At 36.4% G+C, this 22,929-nt stretch overlaps 1 protein-coding gene across 2 annotated transcripts in view; it reads left to right on the forward strand.

Moving 5' to 3' along the window:
- The first annotated feature begins 803 nt into the window (after nucleotides 1-803).
- The window catches only part of col2a1b (collagen, type II, alpha 1b), a 103,013-nt gene continuing 80,887 nt past the window's right edge, over nucleotides 804-22,929 (forward strand). The window contains exons 1-10 of one of the 2 annotated variants that reach the window (XM_051673227.1): nucleotides 804-1,056; nucleotides 4,444-4,650; nucleotides 7,704-7,720; nucleotides 9,096-9,128; nucleotides 9,470-9,502; nucleotides 9,603-9,656; nucleotides 10,798-10,899; nucleotides 13,356-13,433; nucleotides 17,090-17,134; nucleotides 18,070-18,123. In XM_051673227.1, the coding sequence (XP_051529187.1) occupies nucleotides 963-1,056; nucleotides 4,444-4,650; nucleotides 7,704-7,720; nucleotides 9,096-9,128; nucleotides 9,470-9,502; nucleotides 9,603-9,656; nucleotides 10,798-10,899; nucleotides 13,356-13,433; nucleotides 17,090-17,134; nucleotides 18,070-18,123 (717 nt within the window). In that variant the 5' untranslated portion in view covers nucleotides 804-962. The remainder of the gene's footprint in view (nucleotides 1,057-4,443; nucleotides 4,651-7,703; nucleotides 7,721-9,095; nucleotides 9,129-9,469; nucleotides 9,503-9,602; nucleotides 9,657-10,797; nucleotides 10,900-13,355; nucleotides 13,434-17,089; nucleotides 17,135-18,069; nucleotides 18,124-22,929) is intronic. The other variant, XM_051673228.1, reaches the window with a different exon arrangement.

Below are 22,929 nucleotides of genomic sequence, written 5' to 3' on the forward strand. Positions count from 1 at the left end.
ACCAACAGCATATTGGGCAGGTAGTCATAATGTTTTGGCTCATCAGTGTATATAAAATGTCTACTATAAGAAAAATACAAATTGATATGTCCTCATTTAGATAAGTAAGTAAGTGTGTGTGTGTGTGTGTTGGGGGGGGGGGGGTGGGGGGGGTGCATGTTTAAGTGGTTTACAGGACTTTTTTTTAGGTTACAAACTGGTAATTACAAGGGTATTATGCTATAAATGTGGTTTATGAGGACATTTCTAGTGTCCCCATAATCGAAATCACTTTAAAAAAAAAAAAAAAAAAAAACATTCTAAACGATGTTTTTTTGAAAATGTAAAAATGCAGAGAGTTTTTTGTGAGGGTTAGGTTTAGGGGTAGGGTTAGAGGATAGAATCTATAGTTCGTACAGTATAAAAATCATTATGTCTATGGAGAGTCCTCATAATGATAGTTGCACCAACATGACAAAAATGGCCTCACTATGTAAACCTGACATTTCTTGAGAAAACACCTACGGTGTAAATGGCAAAATAAACACTAAATTATATTTTTATGAAAATGTATATAGGCTAAAAGGTTTCTTATATAGATTTATAAAACATTAGCCTACTACGCAAACTGTAAAAACGTTATGCCAACATGACTTGTGTGGGCTATATGCTGTCTCAGTTGCACGTGAAAGGAGGGGTGCAGGAGAATGGGTGCGAGAGGAGTTAGGAGGGGAGAACATCTCCGATTTCAGCTTCATGGGGAGTAAAGGGGCTGGATTTTTATTTCTAAATATACAGCTTTTCATTCAAAGCTATATGGACTCAAATGGCCCTTGGATCATTCCGCGAGGAATTTCTGCAGGAGCTTCGTTGTCCATCATCAGGAATAAACGTCTGTTGCGCGTCATAAGGAGAATAAACTTTTAACGCAAGATCTTTGTCTTCTTCTCCTGAAACGCCGCATACGTGTCTGCTATATAGACATGTTTCTGACGGCGGGATCAAGGACTTTACTGCTATTTGTGGCAACACAATTAATATTTTTGGTCTTTGTCAAATGCCAAGAGGAAGATGACCGTAAGTTTAACCACAGTTTTCTCATTTTTACGCTCAAAAGTTTGAGAACAGTTACGCTTTAGATGTTAAATGTTTGTTTTTGTTTTTTTCTTCAAACATTAATGCATCCATTGAATAGCTCGAGTAATTAGTGATGTAATAAAAGTAGTTTACGTGTTACCAGGTAGCCAGTCGTGGGCATGGTAGGCTTTCAGTTTGTATCATTAGGCTACATGCATAGCCTACGTATTTTGCCTATTAAATGCCTATATTTGTGAAAAGTAGCTCTATTTTAAGCAGCAATTATTTTATTGAAGAAATTATAATAGAAAAAAAATATTGAATGAAATAAACAAGGTTCTTCTCTTTTATTTTTGTTGACTAATATTTGTCCCGTAACGTTGCGAATCAGGCGGAATTGTGAATATTGAAGATGTGCTTATATAAAGAAAAAGAAAAAAAAGGGGGGGAAAAAAACTGCAATTAGTATTATAAAGATGAAGTCAGGAGGTATTCACAGTATGTAATCCCTCAGGACACCTGCGGGAAATTCCGACAGTCCTTCGAGTATCCAAACACATTGATTTATTTATTTCAGTTATGTTATTTTTTTAATTATTTTTCTTTTGTTTTGTTTTTTTTTTTCTGGCTAAAGCATTCATGATGGCCTGAAGGCAGCTGGTCAGGCCCCGTAAAAGAGCCCCGCTCGCATTCCTGTGCTGTCAGGGGCCACCGGGGCGAATCCAGGCTTGTTTGAAACGCAGATGCTCCAAGCGCCTTTGAATTGTCAGAATTTCAAAGTAAAGGGATTCATAAAATCCTCTCTTTGTCTCTCACATTTCCAAAGCGGTGACTGATAGTGAAAGGTTATTAGGTCTATCAGCAGTTGAAGTTAGTAGTGGTGGGCCGCAGCCAAAGTTACTGTTCCATACAGTTAAAGTGCTTCCATCTGCTTTAGAAATTACCCAGTGGCAACGATGGTCCAGAGAAAAGAAGGAAAGTCTGGCAGAAAAAAAAAAAAATTGATTGGAAAAACTTGAAAAGGACGGAGGCAGTTATTATAATTCTTCAGCAGGGTACATTCTTTCGTGATATTTCTTTTTTAAATAAGCTCTTTATACATTTTTTTTAATTGCAGCAAACAAGAAAGAAGCATAATTATTTGTATTTATTATTATTATTATTATTATTAACACAAGCATGCCAACCCTGCTGGGGAAAAAAATACAAAAAAGAAATAAACCTAAGCTGTCTTCTTAGCTGGTTTAAGCTAGTTTTCCAGTCTTGCCAAGCTGGTCTTCAGCTGGTCTCCCAGCCTGAACAGCTGGCAAGGAAACCAAAAACCTCTCTAAAATCAACAGCAAGCCAGGCCAGCCAGGGTGGAGACTAGCTTAGACCAGCAAACCAGCTTATTTTTTATTTATTACATTTTTTTCCAGCAGGGGACAGAGTGAAAGAGTGAGAGAAAATAACCTAAGGACAAATGGGTTATTGTAGCAGAAAGGTAAAGAGAGATTTCCTCAGAGCTCCCTGAAGAGAGAGGGGATCATGTGTCACCAACTCAAAGGCCATTTGTTAAACCACCAGTTTCTATATAGCACAGGAGGCCAAACTGTCTTATGCATTCCATAATGTGTTAAACACAGCTGAGATCTCAAAAAAAGATAAACTTAATCCACGGCAGATGCATCCTCCTCTCACCTGTGTCCAATTTGGAGTTTTCCACCAAAAAAAAAAAAAAAAAAAAAAAAAAAGGCTAAAAATATTTTGTAGTACTTGTATGATATTCTACCAAAGGCCACAATGAAAACAATCCTGAAGGATTAAGAAATGAAACTAAGTGAAGCAAAACTGAATAGACATATTAGAATGGCACAACGTGATGTGTTTGTGAAACTGTAAAAATGCAAAGTTACCTTTTATGTAACTTATGGTTATGGTTTGGTTTAGTCTGTATATAATTTGCTTTATTTGGGGAAAAAAGTGATTTAAAATGTCTACTATAAGAACAATTAAAAATTATATGTCCTCATTTAAATACAGCAGATAAGTAAAGTGAGTTAGTGATTGAGTGAGTGTGTGTGTGTGTGTGTGTGAGAGAGAGAGAGAGAGAGAGAGAGAGAGAGAGAGAGAGAGATAGAGAGAAAGCTGTCCATTCTCCACTCTCTCGCTCTCTCTCTCTCTCTCTCTCTCTGGTATGTTTGAACTGGCAGCTCATACACTTCCTGGTCCTGGTGTTTATTTTAGGCAAAAACTTGTGAATTGCTCAGTCTTTACTTCCAGAAAGGCATCATTCAGCACCATAGGGGCTCCGTTTGAATTTACAGAAAATAAACAGGCCTGAAAGGTACACAAGCTTATTTGTCCACCCACAATTTCTCTCCTGTGCCCTACTTACTGGTGCTTTACGAAAACTAATTTGAATGATTATAAATATGCTGTCTATTTGTTCATTATCGCTAATTAACTGTTTAAAGATCCTATAAATGAATAGACCATAGCGAAGATGTTTTTAGTGTTTTCATTGTCTTTTAGTATGAGCGTAATTATAACAGAGTTTTTATTCCGAAAGTGAAAAACTACCTTTCATGGTGCATTTTTAAGTAATGTGTTTTTAACAATCTTTGAGCTTTACTTTTCTATTTTTCACATCACAGCAGAGGATAGGTACATATCAGTGTGATGTGGTGAGATCTGAACTGGATCAGACTTTGAAATGATTATAAATAAGATGGTCACATGGTTAATCAATTTTGTGCTGCCATCTTTTGGTGTGCTTTGGAATGAGTGTGAAAATATTATTGTCCTGCAGTGACAGCAATTATAATGTAAGACATGTTTATGCATTATCAAGAAGTTATGTGGACATAATGAAAAATATAATAATGCACTTTTTAGTGCTTTTTATTGTAATTCTATATGGGGCTGTTTTTCTATTATGATTTAATCACTTTACACATATCATGTATCATCTATGGCTTGAGATTTAAAATCCAGTTCCTATATTTAATCAGTGTTCCCATGATCATGGAAAACCTGGAAAAGTCAGGGAAATTATAGAAATTTCTAATACAGTTTAAGATTTTATTAGTCAATGTAAATGTTTCTAGTTGTGCAGTTCTAAAATATTTAATTGGCTAGAAATTGCTCTTCATGGGTGAAATCTCTAAAAATAAATAAATAAATGTAACAGTGCTAATTTAGAAATCACACGCGACAGGAAAAGTCATGGAAATTTATTTCTGACCTTGGATTAAGGATTAAGGCAATTTTTTGAAACTGTTTTATGACAGTTGTTTGCACTAACCCTCCACTCATCTGCCCACCCACTTTCCTCCACTTCATCCTGCTTCTTCCTCCTCCTCCTCTTCTTTTTCCTGCCTTTTACTCTGCTTGCACTCCTCACAGAGGATCCAGGTAGCTGCATACAGGATGGCCAGCTTTATAGCGACAATGAATTGTGGAAACCCGAGCCATGTCGCATTTGTGTTTGCGACACTGGCTCGGTGCTGTGTGAGGAGATCATCTGCGAGGAGTTGAAAGACTGTCCCAGACCGGAGATCCTGTTAGGGGAGTGCTGCCCGGTCTGCGCTGCTGACCAGCCCTCTCCCCCTGGTCGTAATTTATTTATTTCTAATCTATAAATAAATTACATCTGTATTCATGTTTGTTTAGTTGATTTGGGCTTTTGAAAAAAGCATCGTAAAGGTGAAGTGTGTAATTCTGTACCGCTAGTGGCAGCGAATGGAATTGCAAAACTAAAGATTGTTTTCAAACAAATTTCCCCAAAACCTCTCCCTGTCTCTCGTTGGTCATAAAAAGATAGTTCCGACCCAAACTCATGCCAATGGCTGTCTGTGGCTAGTCAGGATGCACAAACAAACAGAGCGATATTTTGAGAGTGCCATGTTTTGAAAGTGTTTAAACTTTTCAAGAGGTCAATTTACAGCAAATATAAGCACGCTTACAGAATATTTGACTCTGTACATTAAACTGGGATAAGAAGCATTTTAACATCCAAAAATTACACACTTCAGCTTTAAATATGATCCTTGATATCTCCATCTTTACATCATGGAAACTATGGATGCTTTTTTGTTGTTAATGAACCCCAAATAACCCAACAAACTGTTTTAAAATGAGAAAAGACTAACACAAAGGAGGCACAGTGTTGCTTCATCTGGAATGGATATCAGTAGGCAGGCAGTAGTGTGATGGACACATATGGAAATAATTTAGAAGAAACCTCACTTGAGCAGACATCGTATAGAGTTTCATCTGTGATTTAATGTAATGGAAGGGAAAGAGATTAAAATGCTTTATATTTTGAGTTGAGAATATTTCTCTTGTTTACTTTTAAGTTAGCTTTTAGTCACAATGAAAGCAAACAAATAAACAATTTTGACATGCAAACTGGGGGAGGGAGTATTTCTCTTCCACATATTAGCAGACAGACCTGATTCAATCCTCTAAATGGGTAGTTGCCATATAATATTTTTATTAAAAATGTTAGGTTAATATGTATTTAAATGTATAAGGGAAAAATGCTGTTTAGTGTAGTTTAACATGGAGTATAGCATGTCATATCACATGAAATTGCCCTTCTTATGTCAACTACCCTTATATAGAATGTGTCAATTTAATAACTGAAGCTTGTGCCTCAGTTTCCATTCACTGACATCTGCTTTAAAGACGTTATTATGGTTAGCTACCATATCCAACAGTCAAACATAATAATAATAGTTGTTTAAACCAATCACTATGTATCACATTGGTAGCAGGTTGTAGTTTGCCCTCAGCTTACATGTGTAAGATAAAGTGTTTACAATTTGATGCATAATTTTAAACATGTTTTTAATGTTTAACAATTAATGCAGATCACTCTTCATTAAGAGTGAGACAAGACTGACATATTTTTCATCCACTTACCCTACTGAAAAATATAATAATATAAAAAATAGCCCAAGGTGGTTTTCTTGTCTTAGCTGGTCTAAGTTGATGTATTTGGTCTTCAAATGCCCAAAAACCCTCTAATACAAGCAAACCAGAACAGCCTGAACAGGCCGGAAGACCAGCAAATCATATTAGTATGAATAAAGGAGGTTGTTTTTTTTTTTGTTGTTGTTTTTTTCAGCAGGGTTCTTTGGAAAACGAGAAACTATTCTTACCCTATACTGCGTAACTTTTAACATTGTTACTAGTAACATTTATCTATTACACTTTCCTAGATAGATGTCAGCTACTCACAGAAACAGAAAACTCTGCTGTAGATAGCTACTGGATTTGTTCTTCACAAGGATTTGTTATCTTACTTCAAACATTATCGAGAGTGCTGAATTTTTATCTCACATAGACATGTTGAAGTTTAGCGTAAGTATTGAGCAGTTGACATTTGAAACAAGCACAAATATGTGCTGAGAGTAAATTACAGGTGTCACCAATGTGTCACATGAGAGTGTGAGTTTAACATCTCTGAGCATTTCCTTTACACTGAAGCATTAATCGGCGGATACTTTATTAATCAATGTTACACACAGTATACTTAGTATTTGCTTTCAACAGCTCTTGTTTTTATATTAAGATTTCAGCTACTAGATTATGTAACTATACCAGTATAAAACACTTGCAGTTATTGATGTGCCATGCTCACAAAAGCTATATCCACACTGATTGTCCTGTCTGTTTGAAGCAGAAATGGGCAAGAATAGATACATGCACTGTAAAAATATTATGTCAGGTTATCTTAAATGTGCTTCATGTGTTAACATGTAAATTAACTACTTTTATTCAAGTCAAAAACATGATTTAATATGACTGAATCTGAACCTGACTACTCTATACAGTGTTTCAAGCTGCAATTGCCACATACCTAGGAGCTATTTCTACCTGACCTAACCCTTAAAATTAGCTTTAATTGTGTAACCTATTATTCCGGTTGATTCAGTGATGTTTAATATTTTTGGCTGGAATAAAACCAGCTAATTTAAATGCAACCACATGAAGCACATATTTTAGGTTAACAGTTTTTCAGTGTAGATTACAGGAGCAGATGTCACTTTTAAGGGTCAGGTTTGGTCAGGCAGATATATCTCACCCCAAAATGAACACCATTATGTTGTTACAAGCCCATATGGTCTTGTATGAAGCACAATAAGAAATTCTGAAGAATGTTGATGCTACTCTTTTTTCCATACGATGAAAGTGAACGGTGACTGAGGCTAACATTCTGCTTTACAAATACTTTTGTGTTCCACGAAAGAAAGAAGTTGATATGGGCTTGGAACAACATGAGCGTGAGTAAATGATGGGAGAATTTTCAATTTTTGCTGAATTCTCCCACAACTGCACTTTTTAAAATCTTTTTACAGTGTATATAAACAACTACTTTTATACATAGAAACTCTGACAGTATGATTGTAGGTGAGTGTATTTGTTAAAAGTGTTATTTGCTGGTGCAAGTCTCAAACTATTAAGTCTGAAATGGCTTTTAATAAATGCAGTGGATATATACAGTTTCAGTGTGTGAGGGCTTCATCAATGCTCAGTTTGAGTATTTCAACATTTTAACCTGTACAGTCATTCAGGTTTAAGTTTGCTGAAGGCTGCCTTTATTTCATGCTTTTTAACACTGTGTTTTTTTTTCTTTATCCTTTATGTGATCATCACAGGGTTGCCAGGTGCGAAGGTGAGACCGTGTTTAATGTCTGTTTGAAGATATCACTGTGTTGGAAGCTGTGATTAAGTTTCACAATTACACTGTCTAGAAATATTGGGGTTGGTCTGAGATGTTACGAAGTACAAATCCCAAAAAGTTTGGAATTACTAAGACATTGTAATATTTTAGTGAGTGTAAAAAATAAAACTGGTAAATAAGAACGAATGTGCAAAAGAATTTAAAGATTTAATGATAAATTATAAGTATTAGGGATAGATGAGTGTAAGTTTGAAGGGTGGAGCTGTTGTGAGAATGGTTTGATGATAAGGTCCATGAGAAATTCCCTCCACACCAAACACACCTGAATATTTTTATAATATATCAGATAAAACTTCACCTGAGTATCTTAATAAAATGACTAGAATAAACTAGAAAGCCTGAAAATCTGCACAACTGCACAAAAAGAACACAGCATTTATTTCAAATAGAAATTGTCATTTGTAAAAGTATCAGTGATTTTACTTAATTTTTGATCCATTTAAATGAATATTCCGAGTTCAGTAGAAGTTAAGCTCAATCGACAGCATTGGTGGCATAAAGTTGATACCACAAATGTTTATTTTGACTGAAATACTTGTTACAGTGAATGGGTAAAATCCATAAACATTAAAATACTCACTGTTTTAGAAGTATAGCCACAAGACATAACCAATATGCGTGTTAACATGATTTTAGTGTGATAAAATTGTGTAAAGTTATATCTAATTTTACAACTTCATGCCATGACGGCATAACACCGTAAACCCAAAAATGAGCAAATTATAACAGAATAATTCAAGTAGAATTTTATAAAATTGTAAGCTTCACAATTCTGCCTTTAAACCTTTCAAAAATGGGCCCCATTCACTTTCATTGTAAGTGCCTCACAGTGACCAAAATGTCTGCTTTTTTTTGAAAGAAAAGGAAAAGTCTAAATTATTTTTTTGTGGTAATCAACATTAAGCCACAAAGGCTGTCGATTGAGCATTATTTTGACTGAACCTGGAATATTCCTTTAATGCAATCTTAATAAATGAAAGCTGATGACTTTTAAAACGATAAAAGTTTCATAGTGGTTCCAAACTTTTTAACTTTAGTGTAAATTATCTATTGTGTATTGTGTGTGTACTGTAATCATCTTAGATTTTTTTTGCATGCTTATACTATCAAAAAGAAATTCAGGGTGGTACACTCTTAAAATAAAAGTTATAATTAGAACCAAATATGGTTTTAGAGGTCTGATGTTATTGAAGAACCCTTAAGTTCCATTAAGAATTTTCTGTTCTCTGGTTCTTTAGCATGGGTCGAAACTGAAATCTTTGTGTTTAATGAGGGCTAATATCATCATTTCTACATTTTTTGACAGGGACAAAAAGGGGAACCAGGTGACATAACAGATGTAAGTTTTCCCATATGAATGAATCACAATTTCAAATCTTGATTATTGACAATTGTGTCCAAGATATTCAGACAAAGTACATCTCTTTGTTAGCTGTCTACAGTTTTTATTATTACAGTGAAAATCATAGTTCAGGTCGTTTCAATGCTGCAGTTGTTTTCAAAGCACGTGGAAGAACTAGCTCTAGGTGATCCATCAACAGCTTCAGACTTTAAACAGTAATTATATCTGCCAGATTTGTGTTGATTCTGTGGATTTGTTTCCTGTTCCTCATGTTTGTTTGAAACAGTAAAATGTTTCACTGTAATTAACACTGATGCTCTGTTGATTTTTTCTTGCAGGTTGTAGGACCTCGCGGACCGGCTGGGCCGATGGTACAGATATTTCTGGAATTCTTTGAATTCTCTCAGCTTGCTTTAGCAGCGCTGCTCAGCTAGACATAAACATGTGCCATTAACTCACTCTCCTTTACAGGGCCCGCCGGGAGAACAGGGACCACGTGGAGAGAGAGGAGAGAAGGGGGAGAAGGTACTTCCTGTCAAATTTCCTTTTGCACTTCTGGACTTTACGTTCTTAGGATTTTTATTATTACATTGTGTTTATTCACTTTCTAGACACATAAATACATCAAAGAAAGAAAGAAATAGCATACAAATACCAGGGCAAGATACACACAAAAAAAAGTTGTGTCGCTTTGCATTTACGCACAAACATAAAATCTTGTGATGGGAGAAATTTGTTATTAAGCAAGACAGGATTAGGGTATTTATTTTGTTGAATAATTTTATGTGATTAAGAGATTTGTTGACCAGTCTTGATCCAACTTTACTTAGTTGTCATTTGCCTGCTGAATAAAACAGCTTTAATCAGCCTAAGATGGTTTGTTGGTCTTGGCTGGTCTCTGTGCCTGGCAAAGCTGGTGTTAGGTTGGTTAAGGTGGTCAGAAAAAAAAAAAAAATCAATCCCAAAACCTGTAAACCATACTAATCTGACTAGGCAGGGAGACCAGCCAAGACCAGCAAACAAGTTTTAGCATTTTTTTTTTATTTTTTTATTTTTTTATTTTTTTGGAGTATCAGAGCAGGTACATCAGGTAAATGGAGCTTTGCTAGGATGACATCCATTTTTATTCTTTTTGTGTGTGTGTGTGTGTGTGTGTGTGTGTGTGTGTGTGTGTGTGTGTGTGTGTGCCTTTGATCATATACTTAAATATGTGCAGTTAAGTGTCGACAAACATTTCTAAATGTAGGTTACAGTCCTAAACATAGTATGACTCTTAAGAATTCACTTGGCTGGTTATTAAATGTAATAAGCTTTGAATTAGATCTTAGTCTTTATTGTGCTAGTTTAATGGTTTTTTATTATAAATATTTCAGTCTATTTTTATTTGATATGTGCATTTCAGCTGTATGTCAAATTTCCATCAAACTAAAATGAAAAATCTTTAAATAATCTAAATTATTATAAATTAAGCATAAATGTGAATTAGTTAAGTTTAATTAAATACTTTATGTTATGCTTAATTCATAATATGTATATTTAAATATTTAAAATAAACTGAAATAGCTTTCTGAGTGTACGGTGTGGTTAAATCTATTAATTTTCTTCCACACTAGTCTACAGTAATTCTTCGCACTTTTCATTCATCATGTGTTTCTTGTGTGTTTAGGGAAGTCCTGGCCCCCGTGGCAGAGATGGTGAGCCTGGTACCCCGGGAAACCCTGGACCTCCTGGTCCCCCGGGTCCAAATGGACCCCCTGGCCTTGGTGGAGTAAGTTTTTGAGGTGTCTTGATAGAGTCAGTGTCCATATGATCTTATCTTAAAGCGACAGTACTCATAGACTGAGGCACAGTGACATATGAGATGGAACGCACAGACTTAACAGTTTAGAAACACTATCAACTAACTGAGTTAAGAGTGATTGGGAGCAAACAGATTTCGACTGAGCGAGAGAAACAGAGTGGGTCTCATTCACTAACCAAGAAAATGTGCGTATTAACTTTATATGTAATAATTAATATGTAATGTTTTCACACAGAAATCATGATTCATTGAAAAGTTTGCACTTAAATGCATTCTAAATTTTGACAACCAGTCTAACAAAAAGTGTCACAAAAGTATGAGGTGGAGAATTTGTACGAAATCGTACAAGTTATACATCCACTTATCAGAGACACTGTTTAGCCGAAATGTTTATATACTATTAACAGAAATATAATAGCTTAGTAATCCTAGAAGGAAAGTAAATTATTAAGTAACAAGTATGTGCATTATAGCTTGATCTGGGAAACCTATGCATAAAAATGCAGCTGATCACATGTAATAAGGCCTATAAAAAAGTGTTTATTGTGTTTTAACTGCTTTTGAGAAAGGGACTCTTGCAGTGCATGCTCTAAGGTTAGGGCGCATATTTAGAGAGCAAACAATAAGCTTGCAGAGAGTGACATATGGCTAGTTTTGGGAACCAGTTCTTTTTTACTGAATTAGAATCACTTATGCTTACACTTGCACTTACCACTTATTAGTCAGAGCGGTTACTGAATAAATCTTACTGATGTGCTAGTAATGACTTACATCATGAACTGTTACCATGGTATGTAATGTTGCTCCTGAGAGTAAATCATGCAGTGGAGTTATTAGTGAATGAGACCCAATGAAACAGAATGCTAAAGGAAAGGGCTGGAAAGCAATGGAGAATACACAAACTTCACAGTGTGTAGAACATGCAAATCAAAAATCTACAGTTTCTCTGCTGCTCACAAAAACAGACAAGATTGAATTTAACATTGGTGAAAGCTAAAGTCAAAGAACATGTTTACATGTGCATAATTTTCCGATTAAGGTCCAAATTCTGGTTTAGCCTTTATTCAAGAGCTGCAGGATTATGAATGAATATCATAATTGTCTATTTTTTCCCCTGATATTTTAATCTGGATTCATTTTGATGAATAGAATCTATATTGAAAATGTAGATTTTTTTTTGTTAGGCATCTGCATGTCATATTCTTTATGTTGGTGCTATGTGTCCAAAAACAAGCTGAGAACTGTATTCCTGAATTCCTGAAGTCAGTAAACCAATTATGGTGCCTTAAGTTCACACTTTTTCTCTGTTATACATATTTGGATAAATTATACACAGAAAACAAGCAACAGACAAAACACATTATGAATAGAAAATTTTGATGCAGTGGGAGTAGATCTAAATGCTGTAATTGACATTTTCCATGGTTAGTTAATTGTGGTAATGTTTTACTTATTTATTTATTCAATTGAAAAAAACACATTGACATGTTTATCAGCTATTTAAATATTCCTATTCAGTATTTTCAGAAAATAATATACATTAATAAACTGGCACTCTCTTTTCCTGCTGTTCTCTTCTGGAGATTTTTACTCTTGCCATTTATTACACTGCATTTAATCAACTCAACAGCACATTGTAAGAAATTAATGTTCCTTTCATTTAATTTTTGTGAAGAAAGAATCTGTCTCATCCTCATTCCAAAAATGGGTTTCTTTTATTGCTTTATTCTTTTACAACTGTCTGTATCGCTTAGCACCCAGAATTGCTTTGATATGGACATACGCTGATATAAATGACCAATGGATCTTCAGAATAAGGTGTTTACATGACACAAAATTCTGATTAATACAAGCACATGCCAGCTGTCTTATTCAGATTTATAGAAACTGGAATATTGGCTTTATTGGGTTATAGCAATGGGGTTAACTCGTCAGCATGATGCATACATAATCAGAATACTCTGAATAATATAGAAATAGTCTTGTTCACGTAAGCGCAATCAACAACAGACAAGAACTAGTCATTTTCTAGAGTAGTGGTTCTCAAACTGTGGAACACGGCACATTACCAGGTAGAAATTAAAAAAGATTATTATTATTTTTTTTTTTCAAATTATTAAAAAAATATGTGTAAGTTGTTCATTTAAAAATTAAGTTATGTAAATTGTCGCAATACAGTTGTTTCACGAACCATTGTGCTTACAACTGAAATTCATCAGTTAAATACATAAATTAAATTCTATACTTGAGATCTTCTCTGGCTTTTGTAAGATGAGGTCTAGGATGAAGGTATTTGGAAGGTGTGTTTTGATCTGATGTGGTACTTGGTCTGAAAAGTTTGAGAACCACTCATCTCAACCGTATCATATTTGGCAGCAACTTGTAATGTTTTGACCATGTTGAATGATTTTGCTCTGTTTCAGAACTTTGCCTCTCAGATGGCGGGTGGATTTGATGATAAAGCTGGTGGAGCACAGATGGGTGTGATGCAAGGACCAATGGTGAGAGAGAGCTTACACCTGCGTACAGTATATGTCCATTAACATGCAGGAAATGTGCTCAATGTGAGGTCTGCCGATCAGGAAATTCCCATGGGGTTAAAGGTTGGCACATTTTGGATTTTCCTAAAGTCTATAAAGTTGGAGCTGTGGTGCAGTGGTTCATGCATGTGCTCTAGACATGTTGAAGCTGTGGTGCTTACATCTGTGATACAGGTTCAAGTCTAGCCTACAACCAATCCCCCCTCTTTCCATGATTATGTGTCCTAGACTTAAATTAAAAAGTTGTTAAAAATGCCACCCAGTTGTTCTTTGGCCATGTAACAATGTACAGTCTCACCACTAAGACAAATTCACAAAGTGAAATTAGGCTTTGAATAGATTGTAAATATAGTATCTTCATAATTCTATAAATAGTTATATATACAGTGATAACTGCACATGAAGCGTGCTGACAGCTTAACGTATATTCAGCAATTTTTGTACCAGCATGCAGTAGTATTGACCAGTTAAAGCTGAAGCTAGTAACCAAACGGCAAATGATAAAATTATCAAACAGGCTTCTGAACACTTCACCACTCCCACCCACCCACTGCCCTTCTGCCATTGGAAAGATAAAAGTAGTCCCACCACAAATGTACACCAATAGATTCGTCAAAAGTTGCCATTTCTGGCCGCTTAAACAAGTCCAAGTGTTGCATCAAACAGGGCCTTTTTCACAATTCCAGCGTTCAATTATTTAACGTGCAGTGTTTAATACTCTCTCAAAGTTTAAGGACTCCATTTTCCACTTCCACTGCATTCACTTATAAAAATCTTATGAAGCTCGATCACACATTCAGAGGTTGCTGATTTTCCAGTGGTTCTAGGTTAAAGCTAAAGTATTTAGCTTTTTCAGTGTTAAAATACTTTATTCCATCTTGGCTGAATGTGCAAAGACAACTATAAGTAAGTCATTCATAGATTAATTTTCTCGAAAACTGTAAACACTGTGTCTCTGTGGTGCTAAATAAATTCCTGTGTTTGTTTTGAGAGAGCCGCTTAGGCCCGCCCCAACAACATTACTCAACCAAAGGCATCTGGGACTATCTAACTGTTTGAACATCCGCAGACGAGGGGCATAAGCAGGAAGCTGTTTTGAAAACATTGCTTATTTTTGCAATTCCGTTCGGTGGCGCTAGTTTCGCAGAAATTACATACTTCAGCTTTAAGCTCCGTGACTACTCAACGTTTTCATTGGCTGCCACTCAAAAGATGTGTTTGTAACACATGGTACACAAATAAAAGCCAATAAACATTACAAATACACTTATAATTCAAATCAAATCTGTCTAATGTGGAATAGTAAAGCACTGCTATCAGAAGGATTATTAGTTATAGCCACAGTGGGTTTTTAATGCAACTTCCAAAAAGAATTGTTTATCTTTGAAAATTAATCATAAAATTGTGTTTAATTAAAATGCAGTGGCAGAAATTGTGCATTCATGTCTGAATTCGGTCAGTCCAATCGAGTAGCCCATGCAGATAATTTGCTTTAAAATGAAAAGCATTTCATTTACTCACCCTCATGTTGCTCCAAATTCATAAGACTACGAAGGAGGAAGCGGGAGCCAGGTGAACAGTTCACAGAAGACTTTAATTAGACACAGTTTCACTTGGACACAACATAAAACTACTTTTCAGCATACCCTCGCTGGCACACACACAGCTCCGTGTGTCACTCACAATGTTGGCCTTCCTGGCCCAACGCAGAATGCACACGTTCGTCGGATGCATGCATCTCTCTCTTTCTCTCTCTCTCTCTCCTTAACTGGCATCTCCTGCTCCTCTTCATCCCTCTCCTGATTGTGATTGGGGCTGATTGGGGTAATTCAGCGCCAGGCGTCCATCCTTACAGCCCGGCCACAACCTCCTCGTCACACACCCCCCATTGCCCGATTCGGACCGGGGAGCCATCCGGCCTGACTTACTCCCCCCCCCACCCCCCATTTCTGGAGGGGAGATGTTGCCCTTCTGGTCCCACTGCCGGATGGTTTTCCCCACCTCCTGGGAACATGAGCAGGATGAGGGGAGGGAGAGGGGAGAGAGAGAGAAAGAGAGAACAGGATAGACAGAGAGAGAGAGGGGAGAGAGAGAAAAGAAAGAGAAAAGAGAAGAAGAAAAAACACGCCAGTCCCCAATCACATCACCAGTCAGTCCTCAGCCAGCTGCACAGCAGTCCTCAGCGACACCGGGCGATGGCATTGGAACCCTTAGCTGTCCCTTTCGGCTGACGCACCGCTCCAGCGCCACCGAATCGAGCACTCCCTTGGCGTTACTTGGACACAACACAAAACTGTTTTTCAGCACACACTCGCCGACACACACACATCTCCGTGTGTTGCTCACACTGTTGGCCTTCCCAGCCCAACGCAGAATGCACATGTTCGTTGGTGCATGCATCTCTCTCTCTCCCTAACTGGCATCTCCGGCTCCTCTTTATCCCTCTCCCGGCTGATTGGGGTAATTCAGTGCCAGGCGTCCATACTTACGGCCCGGCCACCCCCTCCTCATCACACTAACTATAAGTAGTTATGCAACTAACTTAATTTCATTTTTCAGTTGTGTGAAAGTAGTTCAGCTGTTTTCAAAACAAAGTAGCTTTGACTATAACAATCTACTATTTCTAACAAGAATCAGTGTGGCATGACAAAATGCTACATCGATGTCTGTATTTGCCCACGCAGCTTTGAATTGATGGAATCTTCAAACACGCACTCCTTAGTGTCTGCTCTCTCTCTCTCTCTCATTTGAAGTGTTGTGAGCTAAGATTATTTTTTAATTGCTTCATTGAGTCCCTGCAGAGATGCCTTGGCAGCATTTTACATGTTCTTTTTAAAGCAAAATACTGTTTTAAGATAAATGCTGCTGTGCAGCACTATGTTTTTGACCCAGTTATGTAAATATTTTTTTATTTATTTATTTTTTATGAATCTGCTCAAGTTTAATGAATCTGCTCAAGTTTAATGCTGTCCCCCTAACTGAGATCTCTCTCTCTTTTTTTTTTTTTTTTATTGTGCCAAATAAATAATATAATCTTATAGTTCTAAATTTGAACAAATATTGCCCCCTTGCCCCTCCCCCTTGTATATCCTCAATGTAAGAGGCTATTCTTTCATAGTAGTCTAACTTTAGTTGAACTTTGAATTATGAGTAGCTTGAAGTTTGGGAAGCTTCAAGAACTCTGCTGTCTACATTCATTACATGTTTAAAAAAATTTGATTATTTTTGATCCTGCAGTGGATTAAATTCTGTCAGAAAGTGCACCTCCTGTTGAGCTCCTGTCTCATGTTATTGCTGAAAAAGTCTGAGAATTTTAATTGCTTGTAAGTCAAAAGAGTTCAAAGTGATTTGCGCCATATGAAGGAGTGAGTGTGTGGAATTCTCTAAACGTTTATGCTTCATTGAGTCTCTCTGATGTCCTGAGGGTGAAGCCGGGTAACAATTCTCACAAAGAACATGACGACTTCCTACAAATGAAATTCCCTGTAGATTTCACCTGTACATTTCGTATCATACCATTATGATACCACATTTTACTCATGTGCTGGACTGTCTTCTGATATCACTGTACAGCGATTCATTGATTTCTGTTTGTATGTTTTCATTTCTCTCTTCAGGGTCCAATGGGCCCACGAGGATCACCAGGCCCAAGCGGAGCTCCTGTGAGTTTATTTCTGTAATAAAAACATTAGATGAGTGTTATATACTGTACAGTAATGAAAGAGTAGTAAACTACTGTGAATTTGTATTATCTTTTAAAAGGTTAAACAAAAGTAGCATGTGTAACTTGATACTTTGATTCCCTAAGATAAACACACACACACGGGTTAGCACTTGTCACTTTCATCTTCTTGTTAAGCTGTAGGGCTTTTTCCTCCAAAACGTTTTACCTTCATGTTGACTGACAATTTAGCTACCTCTTTCCTCTACAATATCTCCACTAGTGAAAACAATGCTGATATTTTGCTCTTTATTATTATTATTATTTAATACAGTTTTTATTTAACATAAATAACTTTTTTTATTATTATTATTATAGTATTAACATAACAATTTGTGTGAAAAATTTAACTGAAATATAATTACATGAATTTGAGAATGTCTCAGTAGGCTACCGTTTTCATAATGATTCATTATGAAAATGATTCATAATGTTTATTTGTTTTAAAGTTTCCCAAAACCTAAAACATTGTGTTTATATCCAGGTTTAAATGAAATTTTGAATCCCAGATTTTCAATGTGGACTTTTGATCCACACTGATTTTTTATGTTTCTGGTTTATTGTTTTTTTTTTTATTTATTTGTTTGTTTTCCAGAAAATAGAATTGAATCCTTTTAAATAAAATAAAATTTGCTTGTCAATACATATATTGTTTCAAGGGTATATAAACAAACATTAAGCAATTTATTTCTTTTAAAGTACAGTTATATGTATATATATTTACAGTAAACACACAAACTCATCCTGTGTTTCATTGAAAAGCACTGAGCAGCCTAATAATACTTCTCACTCTGTGCACACTGATCATATAAATATTTTCTCTGGCATTAGTTTGGACAGTCTTTAATGTAAGTTTGATGTCTCTATATGCTGCAGGGACCACAAGGATTTCAAGGAAACCCTGGAGAAGCTGGAGAGCCTGGAGGAGCCGTATGTATTCAAAACACCTCAAACATTCAACCACAGAGACATTACATAATATATGGGTCAAACCTTCAAACACATCACAGAACATTACAGAACATCACATACAACATCAAACACCTCAGTACTGACTTTAGCAGTCAACAATAACAACATCACCTGATATAAACTTCCAAAACATCACATAACATAAAATAAAGCACATCGAACTCTTCAACCACAACACTACCTGTTATAAGCCTCAAAACATTACAGAACTTCACATCAAACACCTTGAACCTTTAACTACAACAACATGTTGTATCTATAGACCCTATAGACACACATAAGACACCAATGTATATGGGTATTTTTGTTTCTGCCTAACTTATAGAGCAGGGGTCTCAAACTCAAATTACCCGGGGGCTACTAGCCAGGTGGTGTTTTTCATCGAGGGCCAGTTGAGCAGTTCACCCACACACACACACACACACACACACACACATATATATATATATATATATAAAACAGTAACAAAGAAATAAAAAGTAATTAAGAATAAATTCTAAAAAAAACACAAAAACAAAACGGGTGTGAATATTTAACTAATTATATTTAAGTCTCATTTACCTCAAGTGCACATAAAAATATTTTGTTTGATAGCCTCCAAAATGTTTTAGTCCTCCTACTGTGCCCAGGTAAACTTCCCTGAAGTTTACTTTTTTATTAAAATCTCTCCTTTGGTTGACATGAATAGAGACGAAGGGCCTGACATGTGTTCTTTTCATTGTGTTTTTGATTTTTTTGCCATTAACACATAAGTGCCAGCTTTACAAACATTTGACAGAGTTGTAAAATTTACATCATGGTCTATTTTTACAATCATATTAGTTTAAATTTCCCTGGTATGCAGTATATTTGTCTCAAAAAAGTCAACATTTTCAGTAAAATCTAACAATACTTACAGTAATAATCATGAGACTGAACAAGCAGTTGTTCTAGAGAGCGAATGAGTGAGCGAGAGAGAGAGAATTGTAATGCCAGAATAATCACATAAGGATATGTAAACACGTGAAAACTGATGCGCAGTATGAAATACACAGAATATACAGTATGATGGTCCTAACTGTAGAAAGCACATCAATATGAAGACAGCCAAATCCTAGACATTTTTATCCAGTTTTCTAATTACCATCTCCGTAGATCATGATGGACACAATCAAGTTTTGTTAAATGTGGAATAAGCCATGTGGAATATATTAGGCTATTGTTTAATAATCCTTTAAGAGAACATTAAAGACCTAAACAAAATGTTGAAAGTTAAAATTAATTTGCGGGCCGGGTTTGAGGTTAAACTATTTACACTCACATTGGCCTTATGAAAATATCTCTTTAGATATCTACTGTAATATCAACAAAAAGGAATTTTATTTACAAAATGATAATCAAGAATATTCAACATGTACAAAATGGTACTAATATGCTAAAGAATACAATGAATGGAGAAGAAAAATAATGTGCTCGAGAAAAATAAAGATTCAAGTGGTTGCGTTGGATGTTGCTATGGTAGAGAATGGCTATTAACTTATGAAAAGATAAACTGCTGTTTCTCTGTTAACTAATTAGGTGAAGGCCTAATTTCTAATTAAACAAATAACTCAAAGATTATTTGCTAGACATTGGATGAACAAGTTATGCAATCTAAAGAGCATTAGGTAGTTATAAGCTGGTAATATACACTAATGCCATGGTGCAGAAGTTTGGATGTTGATATTTACATTCCGCTTAATTGAGTGATGAGCTTGGTGGTAGCGACATCTTCCACTGATTATGCTTGGCCACGTTGCAGTGTGAAAGGAGCTGGATTCCGTTTCAACAGCCATGAACATGAAGCATGGAGGAATGCTGATCCCCTGGAGCACCGGGAGGGTCATTGCAATCTGGAACACACAGATGAAGCCTTTTTGTCGGCACAGAAGTCCCTTTGATCACGAGAGCTTAACCGTGTATCTGTAGATGTCTCTCTCGTATGGGGACTATGAACTTTCCGTTGCTATTGTCTCATGGAGTGAAACTTGGTACTTAGTCGATCTGTTATTATCTCTGGATGGGAGACTCAGAACCTTGGATGATTCTGTTAGCGTTTCCCACCACTCAGGCTGGAGATTTAGATTTGGAGATGGATCCGTGGCCTTCTTTCCTGTCTTATATGAGGTGTTTGGAAGTTGTCAGAGCAGCTTTATCTGATGGCTGCTTGACATTTGTTTGTGTTGGTCCGGCATGATCCATTCAAAATATGGCAACTTTTCTTCACCATGTGAGTTAGAAAGGAGCCCTGCCATAAACTGGGGCCCTGGAATGCTATCTTGTCCATTGTTCACTACACTAATCACCTGATACAAATATCCAAAACATCACAAAATATCACAGAACATTATGTCAAATACCTTGACCTTCAACTACCACACCATCACCTGGCACAAACCTCCAAAACATCACTAAACACCAGTTCAAAACTCAGTTGTGAAAAATAGTTTCTTTCAACTGAGAAATATCGCTAAACTCAAATCTGTCTTATCATTTAATGACCTGGAGAAAGTAATCCATGCCTTTATTTCATCACGTCTTGACTATTGTAATTTATATCTGGGTGTAAGTCAGTCTTCGCTATCACAACTACAAAGGGTGCAAAATGCTGCAGCAAGACTGCTGACTAATACAAGAAAGAGGGATCATATACCCCCTATTCTGGCATCTCTGCACTGGTTACGTATTCATTTTAGAATACAATATAAGGTCTTGCTGTATGTTTTTAAAGCACTACATGGACTGGCACCAGATTATATTTCTGAGCTTATTAATTTTCACCACTCCCAGAAATCTCTTAGATCTAATAACCAGCCGCTCCTTGATTTTCCCCGGTCACGCTTAAAGGGTAAAGGAGATCACACATTCTCGGTCACTGCCCCAAAGTTGTGGAATGGACTACCACTATCTTTTAGATCCTCTGTAAACATGTTTAAAACCCGTCTTAAGATGTATCTGTTTAGCGAAGTCTTTGCTACTTTATAACGATCGTTAGGTGTTGAACATACGCATTTGTGATTGTTGTTATGTATTTTAATTAACTTTTATTTCCTTTTATTTATTTATTTTATAAGATATTTTTATTTTCTTGTAATTGTACAGCGCTTTGGTACACCATGTGGTTTTTTAAAGTGCTTTATAAATAGATTTGAATTTAATTTAATCACAGAACATTACATCAAACACCTTGACCTTCAACCACAACACTATCACCTGAAACTAACCTCCAAAAATCACAGAACATCACATCAAACACCTCAAACTTTCACACATAACACCACCTGATACAAACCTCCAAAACATCATAGAACATCACAGAACATCACATAACAGTACATCAAACACCTTTATCTTCTACCACAACACCATCACCTGACACAAACCTCCAAAACATCACAGAACTTCACATCAAACACCTAGAACCTTCAACCACAGCACCAAGTCAAGTCATTTTTATTTTTATAGTGCTTTTCACAATACATACTGATTAAAAGAAGCTTTACAGAAAAGTATGCTGTAGTGTCTGTAATGTCTTAAATGTCTTAGACTAGCCGCTTGTCCACTATTGGGCCAGTGCGAGCCAGGGCTATCAACTGACCAGATGGGCCAATAGCCTCAGACCTTGAGCTGCAAAACCAAAATCGATCTGCGTTCCCACCATCTGGCCATTAGCCCCACAGCATTGCCCTAAAACCCGCCTTAATACGCCGCCCTGGTGCCAACGTCACACACCTCGCCCATTTCACAAGCAAAAGGGAAGCTCAAGCTGAGGTATCATGTTATCTAGTTATCTAGATTATCAAGTTTATAGTGAATGTAAACATTAGCTAGCTAGCAAGATAAAGTAGCGATAACAACTCACTGGCAGTAACTGGATGTCCTGAGTGGTCTCTCCACTTACAGCTGGCCGATGTCCCAGCACACTGTCTATGAAAGTTCACCGAACCATGGAAAGTAATTTCGCTGCTTTGTCCATTGTGCGTTTTAACAGATTTGTACTGTGCACACATTTTTTATTAATTTTTTTCCTGAACCTGTACCGTTGTGCACTGTATACATATACTGACAAGTTCGGCGAAACTCCGCCTTTGCCATTGAGCCCACCTCAATCCCCAGTTGGCCTTGTTTGGCCCAAGGGTAATTGGCAGGCCAATTGGCTGTTGTCCCCGAGAAAGCCCAGAAGAGGCACGATGAAGCCCCGGAAGTGACAGTGGGAATGCAACTGGTCCTGGCATGCACTAGAACGCTCTCATTTGGCCCGATAGTGGAAATGTGGCAATTGGGTCAGTTTCATTGAAAATGTGGTTGTTCATAAGATGTTAGTAAATGGAGAGAAAAAAAAATCTTGGAAGAAACCAGGCTCAGCTGGGGGAGCCAGTTACTGTTTAGCTATACAGCATAAATATAATGCCAGTATCAGTTAGTAATATGTAATACAAGTCATGTATTAATTGAGTAAATTGAGTAGATTTTTGGTGAGCAATGTTTGGAACTGAAGGATATACTGTATACTGAACTGTAAGATTGATAATTAAAGGGATAGTTCACTCAAAAATGTAAATTCTCTCATCATTTACCCTCATGCCATCCCAGATGTGTATGACTTTCTTTCTTCTGCAGAACACAAACTAAGATTTTTAGAAGAATATATCAGCTCTGTAGGTCCATACACTGCAAGTGAATTGTGATCAGACCTTTGAAGCTCCAAAATTCACATAAAGACCACATAAAAGTAATCCATAACAC

Source organism: Myxocyprinus asiaticus, chromosome 35, assembly GCF_019703515.2.
Source record: "Myxocyprinus asiaticus isolate MX2 ecotype Aquarium Trade chromosome 35, UBuf_Myxa_2, whole genome shotgun sequence".
Classification (NCBI taxonomy): domain Eukaryota; kingdom Metazoa; phylum Chordata; class Actinopteri; order Cypriniformes; family Catostomidae; genus Myxocyprinus; species Myxocyprinus asiaticus.